The 20995-nt window shown below is 41.5% G+C and overlaps 1 protein-coding gene across 8 annotated transcripts in view; it reads left to right on the plus strand.

Annotated features, from left to right (window-relative positions):
* The window catches only part of LOC125711306 (diacylglycerol kinase delta-like), a 118240-nt gene extending 102396 nt beyond the window's left edge, over positions 1-15844 (plus strand). For 5 of the 8 annotated variants that reach the window (XM_048980090.1, XM_048980092.1, XM_048980093.1 and 2 more), the window contains 5 exons: positions 10620-10712; positions 10818-10934; positions 11098-11215; positions 14023-14153; positions 14875-15844. In XM_048980090.1, coding sequence (XP_048836047.1) covers positions 10620-10712; positions 10818-10934; positions 11098-11215; positions 14023-14153; positions 14875-14964 — 549 coding nt within the window. In that variant the 3' untranslated portion in view covers positions 14965-15844. Of the gene's footprint in view, positions 1-10619; positions 10713-10817; positions 10935-11097; positions 11216-11375; positions 12287-14022; positions 14154-14874 lie in introns of those variants that run through there. The other 3 variants (XR_007382986.1, XR_007382987.1, XM_048980091.1) reach the window with 3 other exon arrangements.
* Positions 15845-20995: the final 5151 nt, after the last annotated feature.

Consider the following 20995-nt stretch of genomic DNA (forward strand, 5'->3'; position numbering starts at 1 on the left):
TTGTTTGGTCCGAAACATTCACACCAGTGGCCTGCTGGAGGTCATTTTGTAGGGCTCTGGTAGTGCTCATCCTGTTCCTCCATGCACACAGGAACATATACCGGTCCTGCTGATGGGTTAAGGACCTTTTATGGCCCTGTCCAGTTCTCCTAGAGTTTCTGCCTGTCTCCCAGAATCTCCTCTATGCCCTTGAGCCTGAGCTGGGAAACGTAGCAAACCTTCTGGCAATGGCACGTATTGATGCGCCATCCTGGAGGAGTTGGACTTCTGCTTCGCTCTGCCCATACACACAAATGTTGTTGTCTCATAAGTTGGCAAGTTGGATGTGTTTCCAGCAACATATCCAAGTTTGTTGTAGCAGAGCTGATGGAACGTCTTGATCTTATCAGTGTTCTCTCTTTAGTGTGGGTGCTTTTTATTGTGATAATGTTCCAAAACCACTGAGTAATGGCTGACTGTAAAGGCCCCTTTTCACGAAATATGTAAGGTGCTGCACATGTACTGCAGCGCTGGCACTACACCCAGTGCACACCCACTGACATTATGTCATGAAGGTACGCGTAAAACAGGTACATAGATTTGAGACTGTTTTTAATGTATAACTATGGCACCTTTAAAAACAGTTTATATATTTTTGTGTTACTGATTTTTAGCTATCTACTTGGAGAAAATGGTTGAAAATTCATCAAATGACATTGTTGAATTTTTATATATTTAAAAGTTAACAATGTCACAAACACTAAGAGTTCTCTTTTGATGATCTAACACAAAATATAAAGCACAAAGCACAACTAACATTTTTGGCGTGTTTTGGGGCATAACAAGCAATAAACCAATTACAGTGGTCACATCACTTTGTAAAGGCAGCGACCCATTATCTACAGCAGATTGCTATTACAATGGCTCAATTACCTGACAAGCCAGATCGCTTTTCACGAAAGGAAAAGGCTCGCACTCCTAAAAACCCCCCACACAGGTAACAGGTGCGTTATGCTGTAGGAAGTGGTGTGAGTTTTTACGAGGTAGTATCTAATAGGGCTGCTCGATTATGGAAAAAATCATAATCACGATTATTTTGGTCATGATTGAAACCACGATTATTTTACACGGTTACTCATTGACTTTGGAAATATGTTGCATTTATTGAACAGAACAGTGAATTCTCCTTAAAACAGATTAAGGCAGATAAAACAGATAAAGGCAAACAAGATCAACAATGTAGTGCACTTCCACAATTTTTCGAAAACAAGTAGTAAATAAAATATAAATATTAAATAAAATAATAAATAAATTAGTCCAAAATAAATTTGCTCACGTATGTGCCTTAACAAACTGAAAAATTCAAAACAACATTTTACAACATTCTACATTTTAAACATAATTAACAATAAAATTCCGGTCAGTAACTCAGTCCAAGAATATTTTTGACTGGCACACTATCGCTCAGAACTAACAGCAAATATGTTTAACTTCAACTTTAGCCTATGTAAACATGTTTCAACATGGCCAAAATGCTGATAGGGTTACAGATCTAAACCTTAAAGGTTTTTAGCCAGAAACACCAGCCTATTCACATGATCTGGTTTCAGTGATGAATGCAAGCAGTAGACAATATTTCCGCTAGTGCTAAAGACTCGCTGATGAAGAACTTGTGGCTGGAATACATTTATCATTTTCCTGAATCCTTCATTCTCAACCGTGCTAATAGGGCACATGTCTTTGGCTAAAAAGTATGCAACAGCATCTGTTATTTTTTTGTGCCTTTCTGAGCTGGATGGATACGGAGTTGCACTGAAGAGCGTGTCTTTAATGGATGACTGTGTTGCGGAGGATGTTGTGGGGGTTGTTCGCCGTTCTTTCTGTTTCTTTATTAGTTGGTCATATGTCGGTCTGTGTTTAAATTTTAAATGGTTAAAAAGATTTGTGGTGTTACCAACCGGTGCCGACACAACCGCGTAGCAAATCTTGCACCTAATATGTTTTTGATCCACGTCCGCTTCTTCCAATCCAAACTGTTCCCAAACAACAGAATTGCTTCTACCTCTTTTGTTTCCCAAAGACTTCTGTGGCTGCTCTTTTTCTGCCATCTTCACTCGCGCTGATTTTTAAATGCGATCAGATGCCACATACACAACTTCTTCGCTGACTATAGAGTGAGAGAGTTCAGGCTTCTGGAAGGGCGAAAGTGCGGATGCGCGCGCGTGCGTCAGAGCGCAGGTCAAAATAACTTAAAAAAAAATAAGTGAATAATCGTTTTTTTTTTCGATTACACCATTTTTGTGATCGTTGAGACCCGAAATTCGATTAATTGCACAGCCCTAGTATCTAACATAGCGGCGTGCTTCTGAATATACTGTAAAAACATCTAGTAATTATTTATCTCCGCCAGCTTAAGGCAGCCTAAAAGGTAAGAATATGAAACTTATTTATATTACATCAACACTTCCACTTTGGAGTGGCCTAAGGAGGATCTGGACAGCTTACTCAGCTTCTTCAATGAGTGTTTCGAGAGGATCATCATGGGGAAACCCAAGGCTCCAAACCTCACCACTACACTGATGACTAGCAAAAGTACTCTAGTCTACCAAGAGGAGCTGGCCTGAGGATTCACCCGAAGTTGCATATTCACCTGGCCAAGAATTTGCGAACATTCTGGAGTCTATCTAGCTTTAACGAACATACAGTTGAGGCCAAAATTATTAGCCCCCCAGGAATTATGGAACATTTTCCTAAACTTATCCCCAATGTTTTCAGCATTGATGAAACTTAATATAATCAAACATTCACCAGTGCTATTTAGTAGCTTTTGGTACATTTTGTAATATAAAATACATTTTTTAAGATTGCTTTATATCAAATATAGTAAAAAAAAATGGGGTGGTCAAAAATATTAGCCCCATGTGAATGTTTGCTTTCAAAACACACCTACGGTAATTAACCTATCAGCTTTGAAACCACACTTGTGCAGTCAGTTGGCTTCCTAACAACACCTGCAGTCAATTGGCTTCCTAACAACAATCAGCATAAAAAGACTCCAAGGAACAGGGCACTTGACCACTTGAGAAGGACTACTGTTACTCACCATGCCAAAGACAAAGGAAATCAGTCTGGAGGTCAGAAAGAAGATAGTAGAGGCTCATGATAAGGGGGAAGGCTACATTGCCATTTCCAAGCGATTTACAGTGTCTAAAACTGCTGTACGTTGCATCATTGCATTGCATCACCAAGTACAAGGAGACAAATTCTGTAAGAAGAATTCGTGGCCATAAGCGCAGGATTTCAAGAACTTTGGAGAGGAAAATAGTCAGAGATGTCAGCAAGGAGCCCCTGACATCTGCCAAGATGATTGTTGCTGACCTGACCTCTTCTGGAGTTGATGTTTCAAGGAACACAGTTGTGAGGACTCTTTGTGGTGGGCTTCAGGGCCATCGTCCCAGAAGAACCCCTTTACTCAGAGCGGCACTTCAAAGCCCAACTGAGGTTTGCCCGTGAACATTTGAATGATAAAGATGAGTTCTAGAAGTCTGTTCTTTGGTCTGATGAGAGTAAACTGGAACTGTTTGGGCACATGGATGCTGCTTATGTTTGGCGAAGAAAGGGACAGGCCTTCAACCCTAGGAACACAGTTCTCACAGTTATACATGGTGGTGGGAGCATAATACTGTGGGGCTGTTTTGCAGCATTAGGCACAGGGAGCCTTGTTAGGGTGCATGGCCTCATGAAAAAGACAATTATGTTGACATTTTGAGGGAGAATATGCATAAATCTGCTCGTAGTCTAGGCTTAGGTCATCGCTGGGTCTTCTAACAAGACAATGACCCAAAGCATACATCAAAATTAGTCCAACAGTTCCTCAAGGATACCAAAACCAAGATCCTGGTGTGGCCCGCACAGAGCCCAGACCTCAATCCTATTGAGAATCTGTGGATGGAACACTTGCAGAAACATTATGAAAGTACATAGTAAGCAATGGTGGAAGTTTGTTGGAACTTAGAATGTCCATGCTCGGAAACCATGCAATTCGGACCTGCTAGAACAATTTGCAATGGAAGAATGGGCCAAAATCCATCAGGATACCTGTGCCAACCTAGTAAATAACTACTCTGCTCTGAGATTGTTGTCAGTTGTGGCTCAGAAAGGGTACATTATTGACTATTGTCATTGTTTTTATAGTATTTGTTTCCAATATAACAAACAATGTTTGTTAACGATCATTTTCATGGAGAACTCAAGAGTGTTGTGTAATTTCATAAGGGGGGCTAATAATTTTGGTCTCAACTGTATGTCCTTATTGGAAATCCTCCACAGGGAGTTCCAAGAATTATGGGGGTCTTTAGCCCTCTGAGGACAAGGTCATTGTTGGTGATCTTATTTATTTATCCAACTGAATGTTGCAGCTACACCATTTAGTCATGTTCATGTACCCAAGATATTGGTGATCAGATATCTGGGATCAAAACAAACTTCCACCATTGCTTACTATGTACTTTCATAATGTTTCTGCAAGTGTTCCAAAGTGCATTTTGCAATGTCTATACTTTGATGTCAGATTACAAATTTTACATAAATCTGACATATTTACAAAGTACATTAAAATTAAGATAAGTGTGATGGCAAAACAAATATATAAGAAATAATTTATTTGCCATGAATTAAGTTTATGATATTGAAAGAAATGTATGATCATGCCCCAGTCAGTGAAAGTCTGTTCCCTACCCCAAGTTCCCAGAAGGTTAGAGTTCAACTAACAAGTTGAAACGCTTACGGCGGATAACACGCTCTTCAGAGAATCGGTGAAATCCCTCACGAATGGAATGAACCAACTCTCAGAAGAAAATAAAAGAATTTAAGAAACCGTTATAGATCTACAGGCGCGTAGTATGAGGGATAACCCTATCTTTGCTGGTATCCCAGAGGCGAATGAAGAGGATCCAGAAGCCACAGTTAAAAACTTCATCCAGAACCAGCTCAAACTTCCAGCGGACACCGTCAATAATATTACCTTAGTACCCACATTTTTGCAGAGCCACTTTTTCACATTTGATTTAATTTCTTACAACTAAATACTACTTCACTAAAAACCTTTGTTTGGAAAACACCCCAGTACTAAGATGTTCCTAGGAAATTAAAGACATAACCACTATTATCTTTTTTGGTGAAAGTAGAGTACATTTTTATTCAGGCTGAGATGGGTTCCCAAACTTTTTCATATGATTGTAAATATTATAAATTGGACTGATGACTTATTTTATTATTTTATATTTCATCTTTATTCATTTTATTTCTATATTTTACTATGTATGCAGTGTTTGTCAAGCGTGGGCAAGCTCTTTTAAGCAGTCATCCCCAGCTGCAGCCAATCTGATTTGCTGGGGAGTTTAACACACGGAGTTGAATCAGGTGTGTTAACCCTCTGGAGTCGATGGCATCCTCGGCAATGCCATGTATCTTTTTCGTGTAATTAAGTTCATAACTCGCTGAAATTATATTTTAGAAACATTAAAAAACACTGACTAAATCTGTAATCTGTCTTTTCAAAACGTCAATTGTCGGAAGTATTAACGTTTTTAAAATGAGGTTAAATCCGCAAAAAATAAATCATGTGACCTTTCCCCTTTTCAACCGATGGCCACCACCTGGAGGTTGGGAAAGAGAATGATGGGGGCAGCTTCAGGGTTGCAGCCCCAGTTTATCAGGGTGCTCACAATGGTACTCTCCCATCATCTCCTGGTCCAAGATGTTCACCATGGGGACCCAGGCTCACTCCTCTGGTCTAACTCTTCCAGTCGACCAGGTACTGCAGGCGGCCTTGTCGCCATCGTGAGTCCAGGAGGGCATGTATGGCATAGACCTCCTCATCATCTAGGGCAGGGGTTTCACTCCAGTCTTGGAGGTCCAGAGCCCTGCACAGTTTTTGGTTTACCCTCGTTTAACCCTCTGAAGTCTAAGGGTAGGGAATACACTTGTATTGACTGGGGCATGGTCACACATTTCATTCAATATCATAAACTTAATTCATGGCAAATAATTTCTTATATATTTGTTTTGGTATTACAATCTTTATATCTGATCACCAAAGTCTTAGCTACATGAAGATGACTAAATGGTGTCATTACAACATTCAGTTGGATAAATAAGAAAAACCTAACTCATGTCATTATTTCTGGGCTCCTTTCATTGAATATGTAGCAACATTCATGTGTATGCATGAGCCATTCACACCTGGCCACACCCGCCCCCCCTTTTGGCGCTGATGGGGATGTATCTGATGTTTCCCTGTTGCGTTGTTCGTCTAATTACCATGTGAATACGCAGAAATGCAGCTATTTATAATGTGAATAGATCTTCAAGTGAGGGCGGCACTACACACCCCCGATGCAGGTAAAACAAAGAAAGGTGACATGGTTTACTTTTTTGCGGATTTAACCTAATTTTAAAAACTTTAATACTTCCGACAATTGATGTTTTGAAAAGAAGACAGATTATGGATTTAGTCAGAGTTTTTTTTTTTATTTCAGCGAGTTATGAGCTGAATTACACGAGAAAGATACGCTGCATTGCCGACGATGCCATCGACTCCAGAGGGTTAGCACACCTGATTCAACTCCCTGTGCTATTCCACACAGCTCTTCAGCTGAATCATTTGTGGTAGAATAGGAAAGAACTAAGCTACACAGAGCTCCAGCCCCCCAGGACTGCAATTTGACACCCCTGATCTAGGGCAAGGGCTAGACTGTAATGGACTGGTTTGAGGAGGGAAATGTGGAACTCTGGCTAGTTGCGGCAGACCCGGGGGAGCTGCAGATGGTAAGTCACTGGGCCTACCTGACCGAGGTTGCGGAACAACTCAATATAGCGAGGCACCAAGGTACAGAGGTTCTTTGTGGAGAGCCAGAACCACTGGCCCAGCCGGAGTGTAGGGCCTAGATACCAGTCTGCCTGATGCTTCAGTCGAAATGCCCTGGCTTCCAGAAAGTGGTGCATCTGGCACCAGACTCTTTGGCAGCTCCAGAACCAGTCATCTACAGTGGGGACCCCACAAGGCTGAGGGTCCCAAGGGAACAGCGGAGACTGATACCCCAGGATGTACTGAAAGGGAGAGAGACCAGTATCTGGCTGGGGTTGAAAGTTCCTAGCATACTTTACCTAGGGTAGGTAGCGGGCCCACTGCATCAGTTAGGCAATTGGAGGGTCTTCGACACCTCCTAGTTTGTGTGCTCAGTAGCTCCGTTAGTCTGTGGGTAATAGCTGGAAGAGAGGCTGAGAGAGATGTTGAGCTAAGCACAGACCTCACGGAAGACCCGGGCAATGAACTGTGGCCCCCGGTTAGACACTATGTCCTCAGGAACTCACAGCTCCATGGCTGAGGGCAGTTTAGGTAGAGATTTCAGCCTGCACATCTGTTGCAGTCAGAATTACTGCATGTCCCTGGAACCGCGAAAAGTCAGTGATGAGGTCCAGAGGCTCTATGGCACCGACTGGGGTTGGAGGAGGGGCTGACGCGGGCTGGCAGTTGTCTGCCTTGTACTGAGCACAGGCAGGACATGATGGAACGAACTCCTCCACCCCCTTCCTCCAAATAGGCCACCAGTAATGTCGCGCGACAAGGTGAGTGGTTGTGGCTACCCTCTGATATCTGGAACCGATGGAATATGTGCACCCATTGCATAACAGCCTGCCGGTTTAGGGCCAGCACATACTGCCTGTTCAACAGGCAGTTGGTGGCTACCGGTTGATCAAAGTGGAGGATGTGTAGGGTAGCCTTCATGTCCCATGAGACAGGGTTCAGGAAACAGAAGGATGGCAGGATCGGGACAATTCTTCAGATACCGTTAGTTGGTCAAATTGGTGAGATAGGGCATCAGCCTTAGATTTCTCCTTCCCTGGGATATAAGACACTTTAAGTTGAATTTCAATTTAATACTGAACCAACTTTAGCTTAATGTTCCTGAGTGGATCTTAGCATGGGGCCGAAGCAATGACACTTTCAGACTACTTTTATATCTTCACTTCTTTAGAATGATAATCATTAATCTTTAACTAATGTTAATGTGAATAAATTATCATGCACTCCGGTCGCCCAGAGGAGGATGGGGTCCCCTTCCAAGTCTAGCTTCCTCCCCAAGATTTCTTCCTGCTAGAGGGAGTTTTTCCTTGCAACTGTTGCCTCAGGGTTGCTTGGTGGGGGCACAGGTGCTTTGTGACAATGACTGTTGTTATTGTATATAAATAAAATTGAATTTAATTGAATTTAAAACCAAACAGCCAACCTGGCTTGTTGAGGGTTGAGGCATTTGGCCGTCCTCAGGTATTCTAGATACAATGGTTGGTCCGGACCTGGAATGGGTGAACGGCCCCCTCTAGCCAGTGACGCCATTCCTCCGGGTTACCATAATGCCCAACAACTCATGGTTCCAAATGTTATAATTACATTCCACTGGTTACAGCTTCTGGGAGAAGAATGCACAGGGGTGCAATATCCTGTCTGCAGTATGCTGGGAGAGTACTGCACCCACCCCTACCTCAGAGGCATCTACCTCCACCACAAAGGGTTTCAAGGAGTCTGGTTGCTGGAGGACAGCTGTAGTGCTGAATAGAGCCTTGAGTGTCTCCAGAGCTGCCTCGGCTATTGGAGTCCCCCTGGCCTTAAGAAGAGAAGTCAGGGATGTGGCTACCATGCCGAAACCAGGAATGAACCGGCGGTAAAAATTAGCGAAGCCTAAGAAGTCTTTCAGCATGCAGGGTTTGGGCCACTCCCGCTCGGCTTTTACCTGCTCATCCATCCCCACTCCTCTGGGTTGGATCTCGTACCCCAAGAACTTGATGGCCAGGAGATGGAATTCACACTTCTCGCCTTTCACATAGAGGTTGTTCTCTCAAAGGCATTGTAGTATGTATGCTGTTGGATGTGTCCCACATGGACATCGAGAGAAGGGGAATACTTGAGGATATCATCAATATACACTATAACAAAGTGATGGAGCATGTCTGCCAACACCTGGCATATAAAATTCTGGAAAATGGATGAGCTGTAAGCTGATCCGTATGGCATGCTCGTACTGTCTAATGGTGGTAATGAAGAATGTCTTCCATTCGTCACCCTCTCGAATGCACACTGGATTGTAAATGCTCCACAGGTCCACCTTGGTGAAGAACCTGGCCTCCCTAAGTTGCTCCAGAGCTGGGAGAATTAGAGGCAGGGGCTCCCGGTGCTCGTGGGTGATGGCATTGAGGCCCCAGTAATTGATACAGGCTCTCAGGCCTCCATCCCTCTTCTTTGCAAAGAAGAAGGCTGAGGAGATGGGAGAGGTAGAGGGACGGATTATTCCTTGAATGAGGACCTCCATTACATATGTCCTCATGGCCTCCCCCACATGTTGGGACAGAACGTGGAGGTGTCCTCTCGGCCAGGTTGCACCCTCCTCTAATTAGATGGCAAAGTCCAAACTGTGGTGCAGCCGCAGCCCAAAGGCCTGAGATTTACTGAAGACATCAGCGAAGTCATTGTACTCTGGTAGAATCTGGGCATGTCCTTCTGGAAGGAGGCTTTCTACTGACTATACTCGACAGGGTAATGTTACACAGTGGGTGAAACACAATGGGGCCCAGATAAGGATCTCTCCCTTCCTCCAGTCTTTGTGTGGGTTATGGTGTTGTAACCATGGGTAGCATAGGATAAGCCCATCTCTTACAGCAGGCAAAACCAGGCACTGGATCTCCTCGTGGGTGGCTCACACCTGCATCCGGAGTGGGCTGGTGTGGTGGAGTACCTGACCTGAAGCAAGTGGACACTATCCACTCCACAAACTCATAACGGGGTCTCCAAGGGGATGGAATGTAGCGTCACACACTGCCAGTCAATGAAGTTCCCTGCAGCACCAGAATCCACCACGGCCCTCTGATTAAATTGACTGCCTGACCAAGAAAGGGACACAGGGGCCTGTTTGGCACTGATTGTGGACCATGTTGTCGAGGGCGAAGGGCAACTGCACATACTTATCAAACGTGTGTGGCTGAAGATCTGGATTTAAAGCTTGCCAGATGATAACCTGGAGGGAGGAAGTGAACCAATCTGGCCCTGCCACGATGGTGCGGAACTCCAGGGTGAAGTCTGTAGCCATCTGGTTTCCCTGGAGGAGATCAAGGAAAAGTCTCCAAGACTTCTGCCCATGGCAGGGTGGCCTAATACCACCCCGAACCCGGTGCAGTTCCTGAACCAGTAATGCATCGGCAGAGGAATCTCTTTATTCCCTCAGTAGAATGTAGTGAGAGTGGGAAGGGAAAGGTTGCCCTTTCTCAGCCTCTGTAGGAAGTCGAGATGCTGCTGAGCTGATTGGTGTGTGTGTGCATTAATATTAGCACAGATTCATGTGCTGGTCCATAAAAAGCCATCATATTATTCACATTATATATATATTTTTTATATTATTTACATAATACTTTGGGCAGGGATAATGTAAAGCACTTTGAGACAATCTAATGTTTAATGTGAAAATGTGCTATAGAAATAAAATGTAATTGAACTGAACTGAATATTATTTGGTATGTGTCCAACTACTGTATCTGCATTATTTAGGCATACAATATATACCTACATGATTTGATTGCTTCATTTTCAGGGCCTGAATTGCAGTTCAGTGGTTCAGATGGTAAGCAATGTTAAAGCCCTTCATAATGAAACAGAACTGCTCCTGGCTAGCAAAATGTGTATGGTAAGTTTGACGCATTATACACACAAACATATTACTCAAACCCTATAGTATGCATTCTCTTTTCAGATGCACTCAGTTGTAATTGATATTATGTGCATTTTCCAGCAGCTGGACCCTCCTCAAAAAGAGCAGTTAAATGGTTCCCTAACCAATGTCACCCAGCATCTTCGGAGGCTGGCAGACATTGCTTGGCTTTGCCAGCTGATCGAACCGACAGATGAGGTAAATCAGCCCACATCTTGGGGCACTGCAGTAGCAGTTTTTCCCTACCCTCCAAACCTATTACCATGCCCCTATCTCAACATCAGCCTCTTATTCCCAGCTCCTCTAAGATAAATCCTTTAATCAGATTGCTGATTTGGCTCACCTGCTGACTTTTGTGCAGGTACACCTGATGGATTTGTCCAAGCGAAACCGTGGTGGCAAGTTCCGTCTTGTCCCCAAGTTCAAGAAGGAAAAGAATAACAAGAACAAGGAAGCTAGCAACACCCTTTCTTTACCAGGTACCTCCCAGTGCACTATAGTGATATTTTTAATCTGAAATCCCATACTTACACAGTATGTACTGAATCATAATCGGTTATTGATTTCTACTAATATTCATATGGAAACAACACTTCTTCTCCCATCTTGATAAGTGACAATCTTCATCTCTGTCTGCAGCTCTAGTGGCCTTGTGGGATAGCATTGCACCCATCAGTTATACATTTCCAAATTTCACAAAATGTAGCATGCGCAGGGGTTGGCCAACTTCCCAAAAACATCATATCACAATCTTTTTGACAGACAATCATGATCCACAAGCTGAATTGTGATCTTTTTTCCCAATTTTGAAATGTACTGTCAATAACAACTCAAACAATCTTAAGGACTTTTAATGGACATTAAAACCTGAGTTAAACTTCGTTGGTAAATCACTGCACATAACACTGTGGATAGCAAGATAGTCTCAAAAAACTGGAGTTCAGAACTGGAAAAGGCATCATATGGAATTTGACGACGGTTAAATGTGCTTTTACAAAGCGATGCCAAACCACCACCATGCAAGGGGAGCTAAAGAACTCACAGTCTGGAGGAAAGAGTCAGAGAAGGGAGCGAGCTCACCTACTTTCAGCCTCATCTCTGTCAAAAATATAGAATACAAAGCATGAGACATGAAGAAGTTCTGCAGAATGAAAGTTTTGTTTGTTAGCGATCTAGCATTAAGTAAAACCAAGCTCATCGTCAGCCCATTACTAGCCAACCGGGACGCATGTTGTAGTGGGCGAAGATTCCTGGGATCCACACTGCGTTAATACCTTCACAACCACCTTGGGTGCGAAAGCCGGAGCCCCTGCTATCTAAGCTCCATGGAGCACAGGGTTGGCCACAGGCTATAGCATTCTCCAGAGGCAACACAGAAGTCCATCCCTCAGAGAGCCCTAAACAGGTCATATTTTGCCTGGACACCACTTTGCTTTCCACGTCTTCTACACCTCTTCTTACAGCTCTTCACACCTGAAGCAATGCAGGTAGAGTGACACAGCCATGGAGGAATGGCACACAGAGGTGGAGGGGGGCTAAAGAGTTATCACGTAAGTCCTTGTTCGAGAAATTCTCTACAGAATCTCGCATGACCAAAAGTGGCCACACTGGCACCATCTTGGATCCAAGCAGGATGCATAAATGCAAATCTTATGTGAACAAATTAAAGTCTGATTGGTCAGCATTACTGCATGAGGAAAGGAGCTGTTTACATGGTGTCTTGATTTGGTTTTCCTTGCTCTAAAAAATGTTATGGTAATGTTTTTTTTTTCTAAAGCACATTTAAAGTTTTCAAAGTGCTACACAAAATTACTATAAACATAAATAAGACAACCACATAAATAGTTACAATACAACACATTCAAGGACTAAAATAATAAGACTATCGAAAATCTACACTTTAAGCCAATCCATCTATTCATCCATCAATCCATCCATTCGTCCATCAATCCATCCATACAATTTCAGCAGGGATGCCCTGACCATCTGTCTCACCAGCCACCTCTTCTAGCTCCACCAGAGGAATACCAAGGCGTTCCCAGGCCAGCCAAGAGCATATCATTGGTCTGCTCTGGGGCCTCCTCCCAGTTGGACATGCCTGTAACACCTCCCCACGGAGCTTTCCAGGAGGCATCTTAGATAGATGCCCAAACTACCTCAACTGGCTCCTTTCGGTGCAGAGGAGCAGTAATTCTACTTTGAGCCACTCCCAATTGTCTTAGCTCCTCACTCTATCTCTAAGGCTGAACCTAGCCACCCTGCAGAGGAAACTAATTTCTGGCACTTGTATGTACGATCTCATTCTTTTGGTCACTACCCAGAGGTCATAACCATAGGTGAGGGTAGGAATGCAGATCGACCAGCAAATTGAGAGCTTTTCCTTCTGTTTCAGCTCCCTCTTCACCAAAACTAAATTACGGCTAATATTGCACTGATCTGTCTGTTGATTTCCTGTTCCCTTCTTCGGTCACTTGTGAACAAGACCCCAAGATACTTAAACTCTTCCGCTTGAGGCAGCAACTCATCCCACACCAGGAGAGTGCAATCCACCCTTTTCCAGTTGAGAACCACGGCCTCAGATTGGAGGTGCTGGTTCTCATTCTGGCCGATTCACACTGAGCCTCAGTGCATGCTGCAGGTCGCAACCTGATGACGCCAATAGGACCACAACATCTACAAAAAGCAAAGATGTGATCCTGAGGCCCCTGAACCGGGCTTCCTCCATCCTTTGGCTACACCTTGGTATTCTGTCCATAAAAGTTTCTTAACCAGATATGCTCCTTTTTTCCTTTTTTTTATTATTAATAAAGTTTTTCATTCTTACAAGAACAAAGTGTCTTCTGTCTTTTTTCCCCTCGCCACACCCCCATGACCCAAAATTCCATGGTATAATAATGTATTACTGCCCAAGCGTAGTTGTGATCATCAATAACTTTCACTAGAACATTTTACTAGGACATAGGAAAACTTAGTAAACTTTGCTATTTTATTGTTCCTCTCTCATATGTGTTAAAAACCTGTGTAAAGTTTAAATTCCGCTGTACTGAAATATTTTGGAATCCATAGAGACAATGTTGAATTGAAGCAATGACTTTGTTCAACCTCCAACAACACAACTAATTTATTTGACAGATTACTGCTATATAATAAATTCCATTTTGGTTACAATAGTTCATTTTGGGTAAACTTCTTTTTAGCGTTATATATATCAGAATATTTATTGCAAGAAAATCACGTTGCGATATGTTGATTATGTGACAGTGGTGATATGAAATGCCTCCTGCAGTGAATCAGTGGAGTACAGAAGAGGTGGCAGCCTGGTTGGAGCTAATCTGTCTCTCGGAGTACAAGGAGATTTTCATCGGCCATGACATCCGTGGAGCTGAGCTTCTACACTTAGAAAGGCGGGACCTCAAGGTATGAGATGCTTTTGGGCTCTTGTAATCTGTTACATTTGGATGGATTTTTATGGTACTGTATACTTGTGTTTGTTTATGAAAGATAAAGTTTTAGATGTTGTTTTGTGTGTGTGCATGTGTGTGTAAAGGGCCAGAAGGTCAAATAATGCTTACATTCATTGAGCTAGCCAAAATGACAATACGAAAAATAGCTTGCAAGGAAACTAGTGAAATAATGTATGAATCAGAAGAAGAATGTAATGATACAGTGACTCCCAAAAACTCGTAAAGCACAATCTGAAAACTGTTTTGGGTTTCACCAGCAGTTTTTAATGTAGGGACCCCTCCTCAAGCTATTTTATACATGGTAGCTTATGTCAGTTGTTCAGTGTCAATTGTTACTTTAATTTCACACCACAATTTTGATTCCTTTTTGGTTGTTGCTGCTGTCCTGTAAGTAGCTAAATAAATGAAAATGTTTTAGCATATATTACTGTCATCATTTTCCTCAGTTAAGACTGTAGTAGGCTATCATTGCAGGTTTCAACTTTAATGGTCGATTCCACCATTATTACATTAATTGTAATTAATATTCAAATTTCTTGAAATGATAATTCCGTTATATAAAAAAAATTGAATGCCCTGGCTGTTTCCCTTCCCATATATGTGTCTGTGCATGAGTGTGTATAATTATTAGTTATTAAAATTGCTCAAAACTATTATGTGTGTGTTTATTATAGGAGTTAGGTGTGACTAAAGTGGGCCATATGAAACGGATCTTACAAGGAATCAGGGAACTGAGCCAGACCAATAGCACCAACGAGGCCTAGTGTCTCCCTTCCAAGGCTGTGCAGCAGCATGTCGTTTGTGCATGACATGGACCAATTTGCATATCCTATCAGGACAATATGTGTGCCTTCCTTTTAGCAAATGAGCATGTAATTGTGAACAGAACAACCATCGTGACATGCTGGGGCTGTGGGTGGACGGAGATTATATGGATGGATGTGTACTGCTCCATACTGCTTATCCAGTTCAAGATTGTTGTGTGTGTCTTCTCGCTCCAATATTTCTCATCTTGATTGCTGGATTTAGTATTCCTGTTGATGCAGCAAGTTGTCCTCACACCAGAATATTGTCTAGAGTCCAGAGTTCATAGTTCATTTTTATGTATTTTTACTAGCTTGACTAATAAGCTAATACACTGTAGGGTTTGTGAGAGAGCACCACCACAGATTTAGGAGGCTAGATGTCTCATTTCAGAATGTCTATCTTAACCGTCCTTATGTCTAAATTGTCTGACTGCATTTATGTACACATCCATCCATTTTCCATAACTCCCAGCACAGAGTCATTGTGAGCCTGGAGGCTATCCAAGGAAGCATATGGCACCCTGTATAGAATGTCAGTCCATCATAAGGTACACAATGACATACTATGATAAAACTAAAGACACCACATGCCTAAACCATGTTTTTGACTGTGATAAGAAACTGAAGTACCCAGAAAAAACCTGTGTGAACACAAGGAAAACTTGTGGAGACTAAAGTGCTAACCACTGAGAATTTGTGCCAGCCCAGTATTTATTACAGACATTATTTTGTCATTGTATTGTTTATGTATGAGTCCCAATTTATGGCTGTAAATACATTATTATTGTACAAAGAACATGCATCTTCCAGTAATAAAATATCTCCAGATTTCTGTCTATATGACATCTCTGATTATATGATTATATGTAAGATATGTGTGTGCGTGTGTGTGTGCGTGCACGTGCGTGCGTCTGTGAGCGGGTATACCTATGTATATGGGGACACAATGTCCCCATAACGTGATAAATATCCGTTTTTTCCCTTATGGGGACCGGTTTCCTAGTCTCCATAAGGGAAAACTCTATTTTATAAAAATCAGTGACTGCTATGAAAAAACTAAAAATGCAAAAACTCTTGTATTTTGCTTGGTTACTTATGGTTAGGGCAGGGTGGGGGTTAAGGTTGCCATAGTTAGCATGCCTACATGTGCGTGCATGCGTGTGTGTATGTATGTCACCTACATGTTCTAGTCTTTGAAACATGACAAACTCAGTTTCACAATTTAATTTCTTTCCACTTTGGTTCTACTTATCAAACCAATCAAAATGCGCTTTGCTTAACTGTTGGCCTTTATGGTACAAACAGATATTGGATGAATGGTGCAGGAATTATAACGATTCTTAAACATGAACCACCCACCCCCCAGCTGTTTAGCTGTTGCTTGGCCAGGTGCACATTACTACATTGTCAATTCAGCTGACAAAAGGTTTACAATTGATTCTGAGTGTGATGTTTTCATTCTCTCCTTAAAGAGAATCTGTTGCTGTTGTTCCTCAACATGAGGACCAAAGTGGTGTCAATGCCAGAAAAGCAGGTTGAAATAAAAAATATGCTTCAAAGTGAAAGCATTAGGAATGGCTAAATTAACTATTCCATACATTATTAAAGAAGGAATATACTAATGAGAAGAGTGTGGAAGTAAAAAAAAACCTGTGCTCACTTTTATTTCTCTAAATTCTGTTCAGCACCAGGCATGAAGTAAATTTGACCTGACACAACATTAGTGAGATAAAATTTCTTTATTACAGCAGGGCACGCCCGGAGTTGACATCAGAGAAATAAGGCATTCCTGTTCCAAAAAAGTGAAGCCCCAAACAACAGAAAGGCTCGGGTCTTACACATTTCTGTAACCGCACTAAAAAGAAATCTTCCACCACTGGTTAAGATGAAAAGCGTGATGGCCTCAGAGGTGATGATCTCTTGCACCTCCACATTGCTGTAGGCCCAGGGCCAGACAGCCAGTCGCCCTCAGCTACATCCCACCCTTGCTAAGCCCTTCACATATTTCTATTTAATCCATTCCATGCAATCAAGCAAATCAGATTAAACATAGCATACATAATAATAATAATAATCATTGATACTTTACTGATCCCCCAACTTGCTCTTTGCTCTTTGGGGGTTAAGGGTCTTGCTCAAGAACCCACAGATGTGCCGAGGCTGGGTTCAGACCGGAGACCTTCTGATTACAGACACACATATAAGGCTACATAAGAATATACGCCTATTTCTCTGTTTGGTATATCTGACTGCTCCCCCATGAAGACACATACATCTTCTTGCTTGAATATAATGATCATTAAATTAATAATTTCCCTACATATTGGAAAATTTTTCCTACATGTTAAAGACAAAGCATTGAAGGAAGACAATGATTTGATAATGAAAATGGATTTTATATATTAAAAATATCAGGAAGTCTGCCGTTTTGCATGTTTACCATAGCTTACAGTCTTAACCAAATTACATTTTAGTTACTGCAAAATAACAATTGAGTGAAAAAAGGTTTGATCACTGATACATTTGTACTCCAACACTTCAACAATTTTAATAATAATAATAATTTTTATACTTCGTGACAGCAAAAACCATTCCTGCAGTCTCGAACCCAGCAATTCAGCTTTTGTTCTCGACAGACCCAAATCTCTGATGAGATCATTTAATTCTGACTGTGTTATGAGATGTGGATCACCTGATGAGGGAGGAGGAAGAAGTAAGGTGCATGTTGTCATACCCACCATAAGACAAACTACCTCAGGGATAAGAACGGGAATGCAGCCATGGGGCAGGTGATACATCAGCACCACACTAATCCAAATGGACCAGTGGGAGGTTTTTTCCAGAGTGCCAATCCTGCCACCAACCCCCAAGGTATTCCCTGTAAATTAGAGGACCTCCTTGCAGGGCTTATTATCATACACTGGGTGAAACAATTGCAGGTTAAGGGCCTTGCTCAAGGGTCCAACAGAGTAGTATCAGGGCATTCACAAGATTTGAACCCACAACCTTCTGATTATTGGTACATCTGCTTTGTCTAAGGTCCATTCCTCTGGTGGTTTCGGAATTGGAAGTTGTCATGTGGCATGGATCTCATTGCTAATAGTAACATTAGAATATTCAATTGACTTCTTGTTTTTGGCAGGGAAACCAGGCACATTAGTCAAACATAAGTAAGTCTTTTTGTTCTCGCCATATCATTGGGACAGCAAACGACATTCTCTTTCAAGTGCCTCTGAGCCAGGCTCTCAGACAGACAGCACATGTCACACAACAAATATGAGGCACCCATTCCTTGTCTTGATCACCAATTTTACAGCCGAAGTACAGATGATATGCTTTCTTCAGAAGAGCAGTCATTGGGCGTCTCTGAGGCGCAAGCATATATTTGCCACAAATATAGCAGAATGTTTTGCGGCTGTTACGACATTCACAAAACATATTGACCGATACCAGTTATCTTGGAAATGTCTATAGTATCTAGCTAACTTGTTACATTGCTACTGAGGCAATGCTAAATTCTAAAACAATACATACACACTATCTATACACATATTAACCCATTGAGCACTTTTATAGCCTGCTGAGTGTCAAGCTGGTTCCGACCTACACAGGCATGCCTGAGCTGCAAACTTCCACAGAACAGGTTTCCAACCAGGCCAAATTCCATGCCTGGACATTCCCAAACTGTACAAAACATTGTTGATAGGTCTCTTTCAGAGAAAAAAATTTTGGACACAAATATAAGAAAAAAACATGACAAAACTCAAGATTTCGATGAAATGGTATGTGATGGGCAAATTTGGATTTGATTTTCGTGAGCAGCAGTCGAAAATCTATAAGGAACACCCAACAAGAAGCAAAAACTTTGTTGTGCAGTGTCATGGGCTAGTTACAACTACAGTATAGTGGTTTGAATTTTATATTTGTACTTGCAGGGATCAACCAAGCTGCATAAGTTAGAAAGACTGAAGCAGGGAAAAAAGCAGTGTTGTGTCATGAAATTCTCATGCTCCTGGCGACCTCAAACTAATTGTGGATTATTGATACTCTGTTTATTTTTGCGTCAGACTGCTGTGGCATGTCATTCAGATATTCCCATTAAGCTGGTTTACTCTGCACTTCCATGTAGACAGGAGGGTCTACGGTTGAAAAATGAAATGTTGGAATGAACATGTAACAACTGAGTTCTTACGATGTAAAATTTCCTTGTTTTATCAAAACTGCGCACACAAGACAAAAAATTACATTGCCTTGTTTTCTTATTACACACACTCTAGATCTGTACATATAATGACACCTTGATCAGCTAAATAATTTACATCATGGTTGTACCTCAAACCCAAATCAAAAGTAGAACCACATTGATGTGTTTGTCTGTTACATCTATTCTAGTAGATCTTAAATATAATGTATGCAAATCACAGACACTATCTGCGGGACTTAAAGAAAATAAGGGAAAGTTTCTCAGTTGCATGATTTAAATCAAACAAGAGAACAAATTCTTTATCTTGTGCATACGATTTACAGTACTAAATGAGGTACCCAGTCATACCTGCTTTACTCTGTGTTGTTCACTCCGTTGATAATACCCTTTTAAAATTTTACATCAGTCTTCCAACACAGACCTGACAGCAATGTTATTTATCTAATTATCTAATTATCTAATTATCTTCCTCTGAAAATAAAGATCACCCACCAAAAATGTCTACATCAAAGGTTTCATTTATGAAACAGTGCCTAGTAGTCATAATAAATGTACACATATGGACAAAAGTCAAAAATGACGTGCACAAAAAAAGTTTGTACACACCCCTGCAAGCAATGTCCTCTTTATAATCCCACTCTAACTGGAATTGTGTGCACATGGATCAGCTTCATATTCCGCCCTCTACATGCCCACATTCAACCTTAAACGGTCAATGAAAAACACCACATGAGTATTTAAGCATACAAATTAAGCCTGATAAACTTTTTTTTGTTTTTTTACTTATTTACTTATCATGGCAACTGAGAGGAAGTACAAGAAATCCTTTTCTGAAATAGAAATGGAGGTGCTTGAGGGTGAGGTGGAGACTAGAAAAAACATTTTTTTGGTGGTCACAGTAATGGGGTGAAAAAAATATCAGGGACAGCGAACATGTTGCAGTGCGTGCAGCAAACAGGACAGTACATGAAATAAATAAAAAAAATACATACAGTATGGTCTGAAGGTGATTGCAAAAAAAAAATAACTGCAACCTATTACCAGTCATGTCCACCACTAATATTTATATTTCAACAACTGTGATGTGAGACAGCATTGATAAAATATTACAAGTGCAATTTAAGATTTGAGTAGACCTATATATTTTATAACTGAAAAATCCTTAGTGAAAATTTTTGGCTCACCATCACAAATAAAACTGCTTTTTTTCCAGAGGATAAAGTAAATTTATATGTATGGAACCCATTTCTGCCAGCGTGGTAAAAAAAAGGATAATTGAAGTAAAAATAACGACTTGAGTATCTCACAATAATGACTTACTACGTAGAAATTTTGACATATATCTCAAAATAATGACTTATGGCTGGCTGCGTCTGTGGCTTAATCGTTTGTAGTCTGGTAATCTAAAGTGTGAGATGTAGAAGAATAACAGCCCTGTTGCCTTTTATTTGAGCATATAAAAATGCTTTCAAAACTGTAGATTGTTGTCATGCCCCGCTTGTCCGATCCTCCTGTGTGCCACGCCCCCTTGTTAACCTCGTATGGAATCATCAGCTGTTTCGAGTTGTAGTCATTAGTCCTATGTATTTCAGTCCACGCTCCAGTGTGTTTCCCCAGTGCTGTCATTAACGTTGTATTGTGTTCCTAAGTGTGTGTGCCCTTGATTAAACCCTTCGTTCCCCAACTTCCTGTCTCTCGCTCCTTTGTCCCCACTCAGCATGACAGTTGTATTTTGTTTGAATAAGATTGTTTAATTTTGCAAACTGGAAATGCACATTTAAAATA

The sequence above is a fragment of the Brienomyrus brachyistius genome, chromosome 17, assembly GCF_023856365.1.
Source record: "Brienomyrus brachyistius isolate T26 chromosome 17, BBRACH_0.4, whole genome shotgun sequence".
Classification (NCBI taxonomy): Eukaryota; Metazoa; Chordata; class Actinopteri; order Osteoglossiformes; family Mormyridae; genus Brienomyrus; species Brienomyrus brachyistius.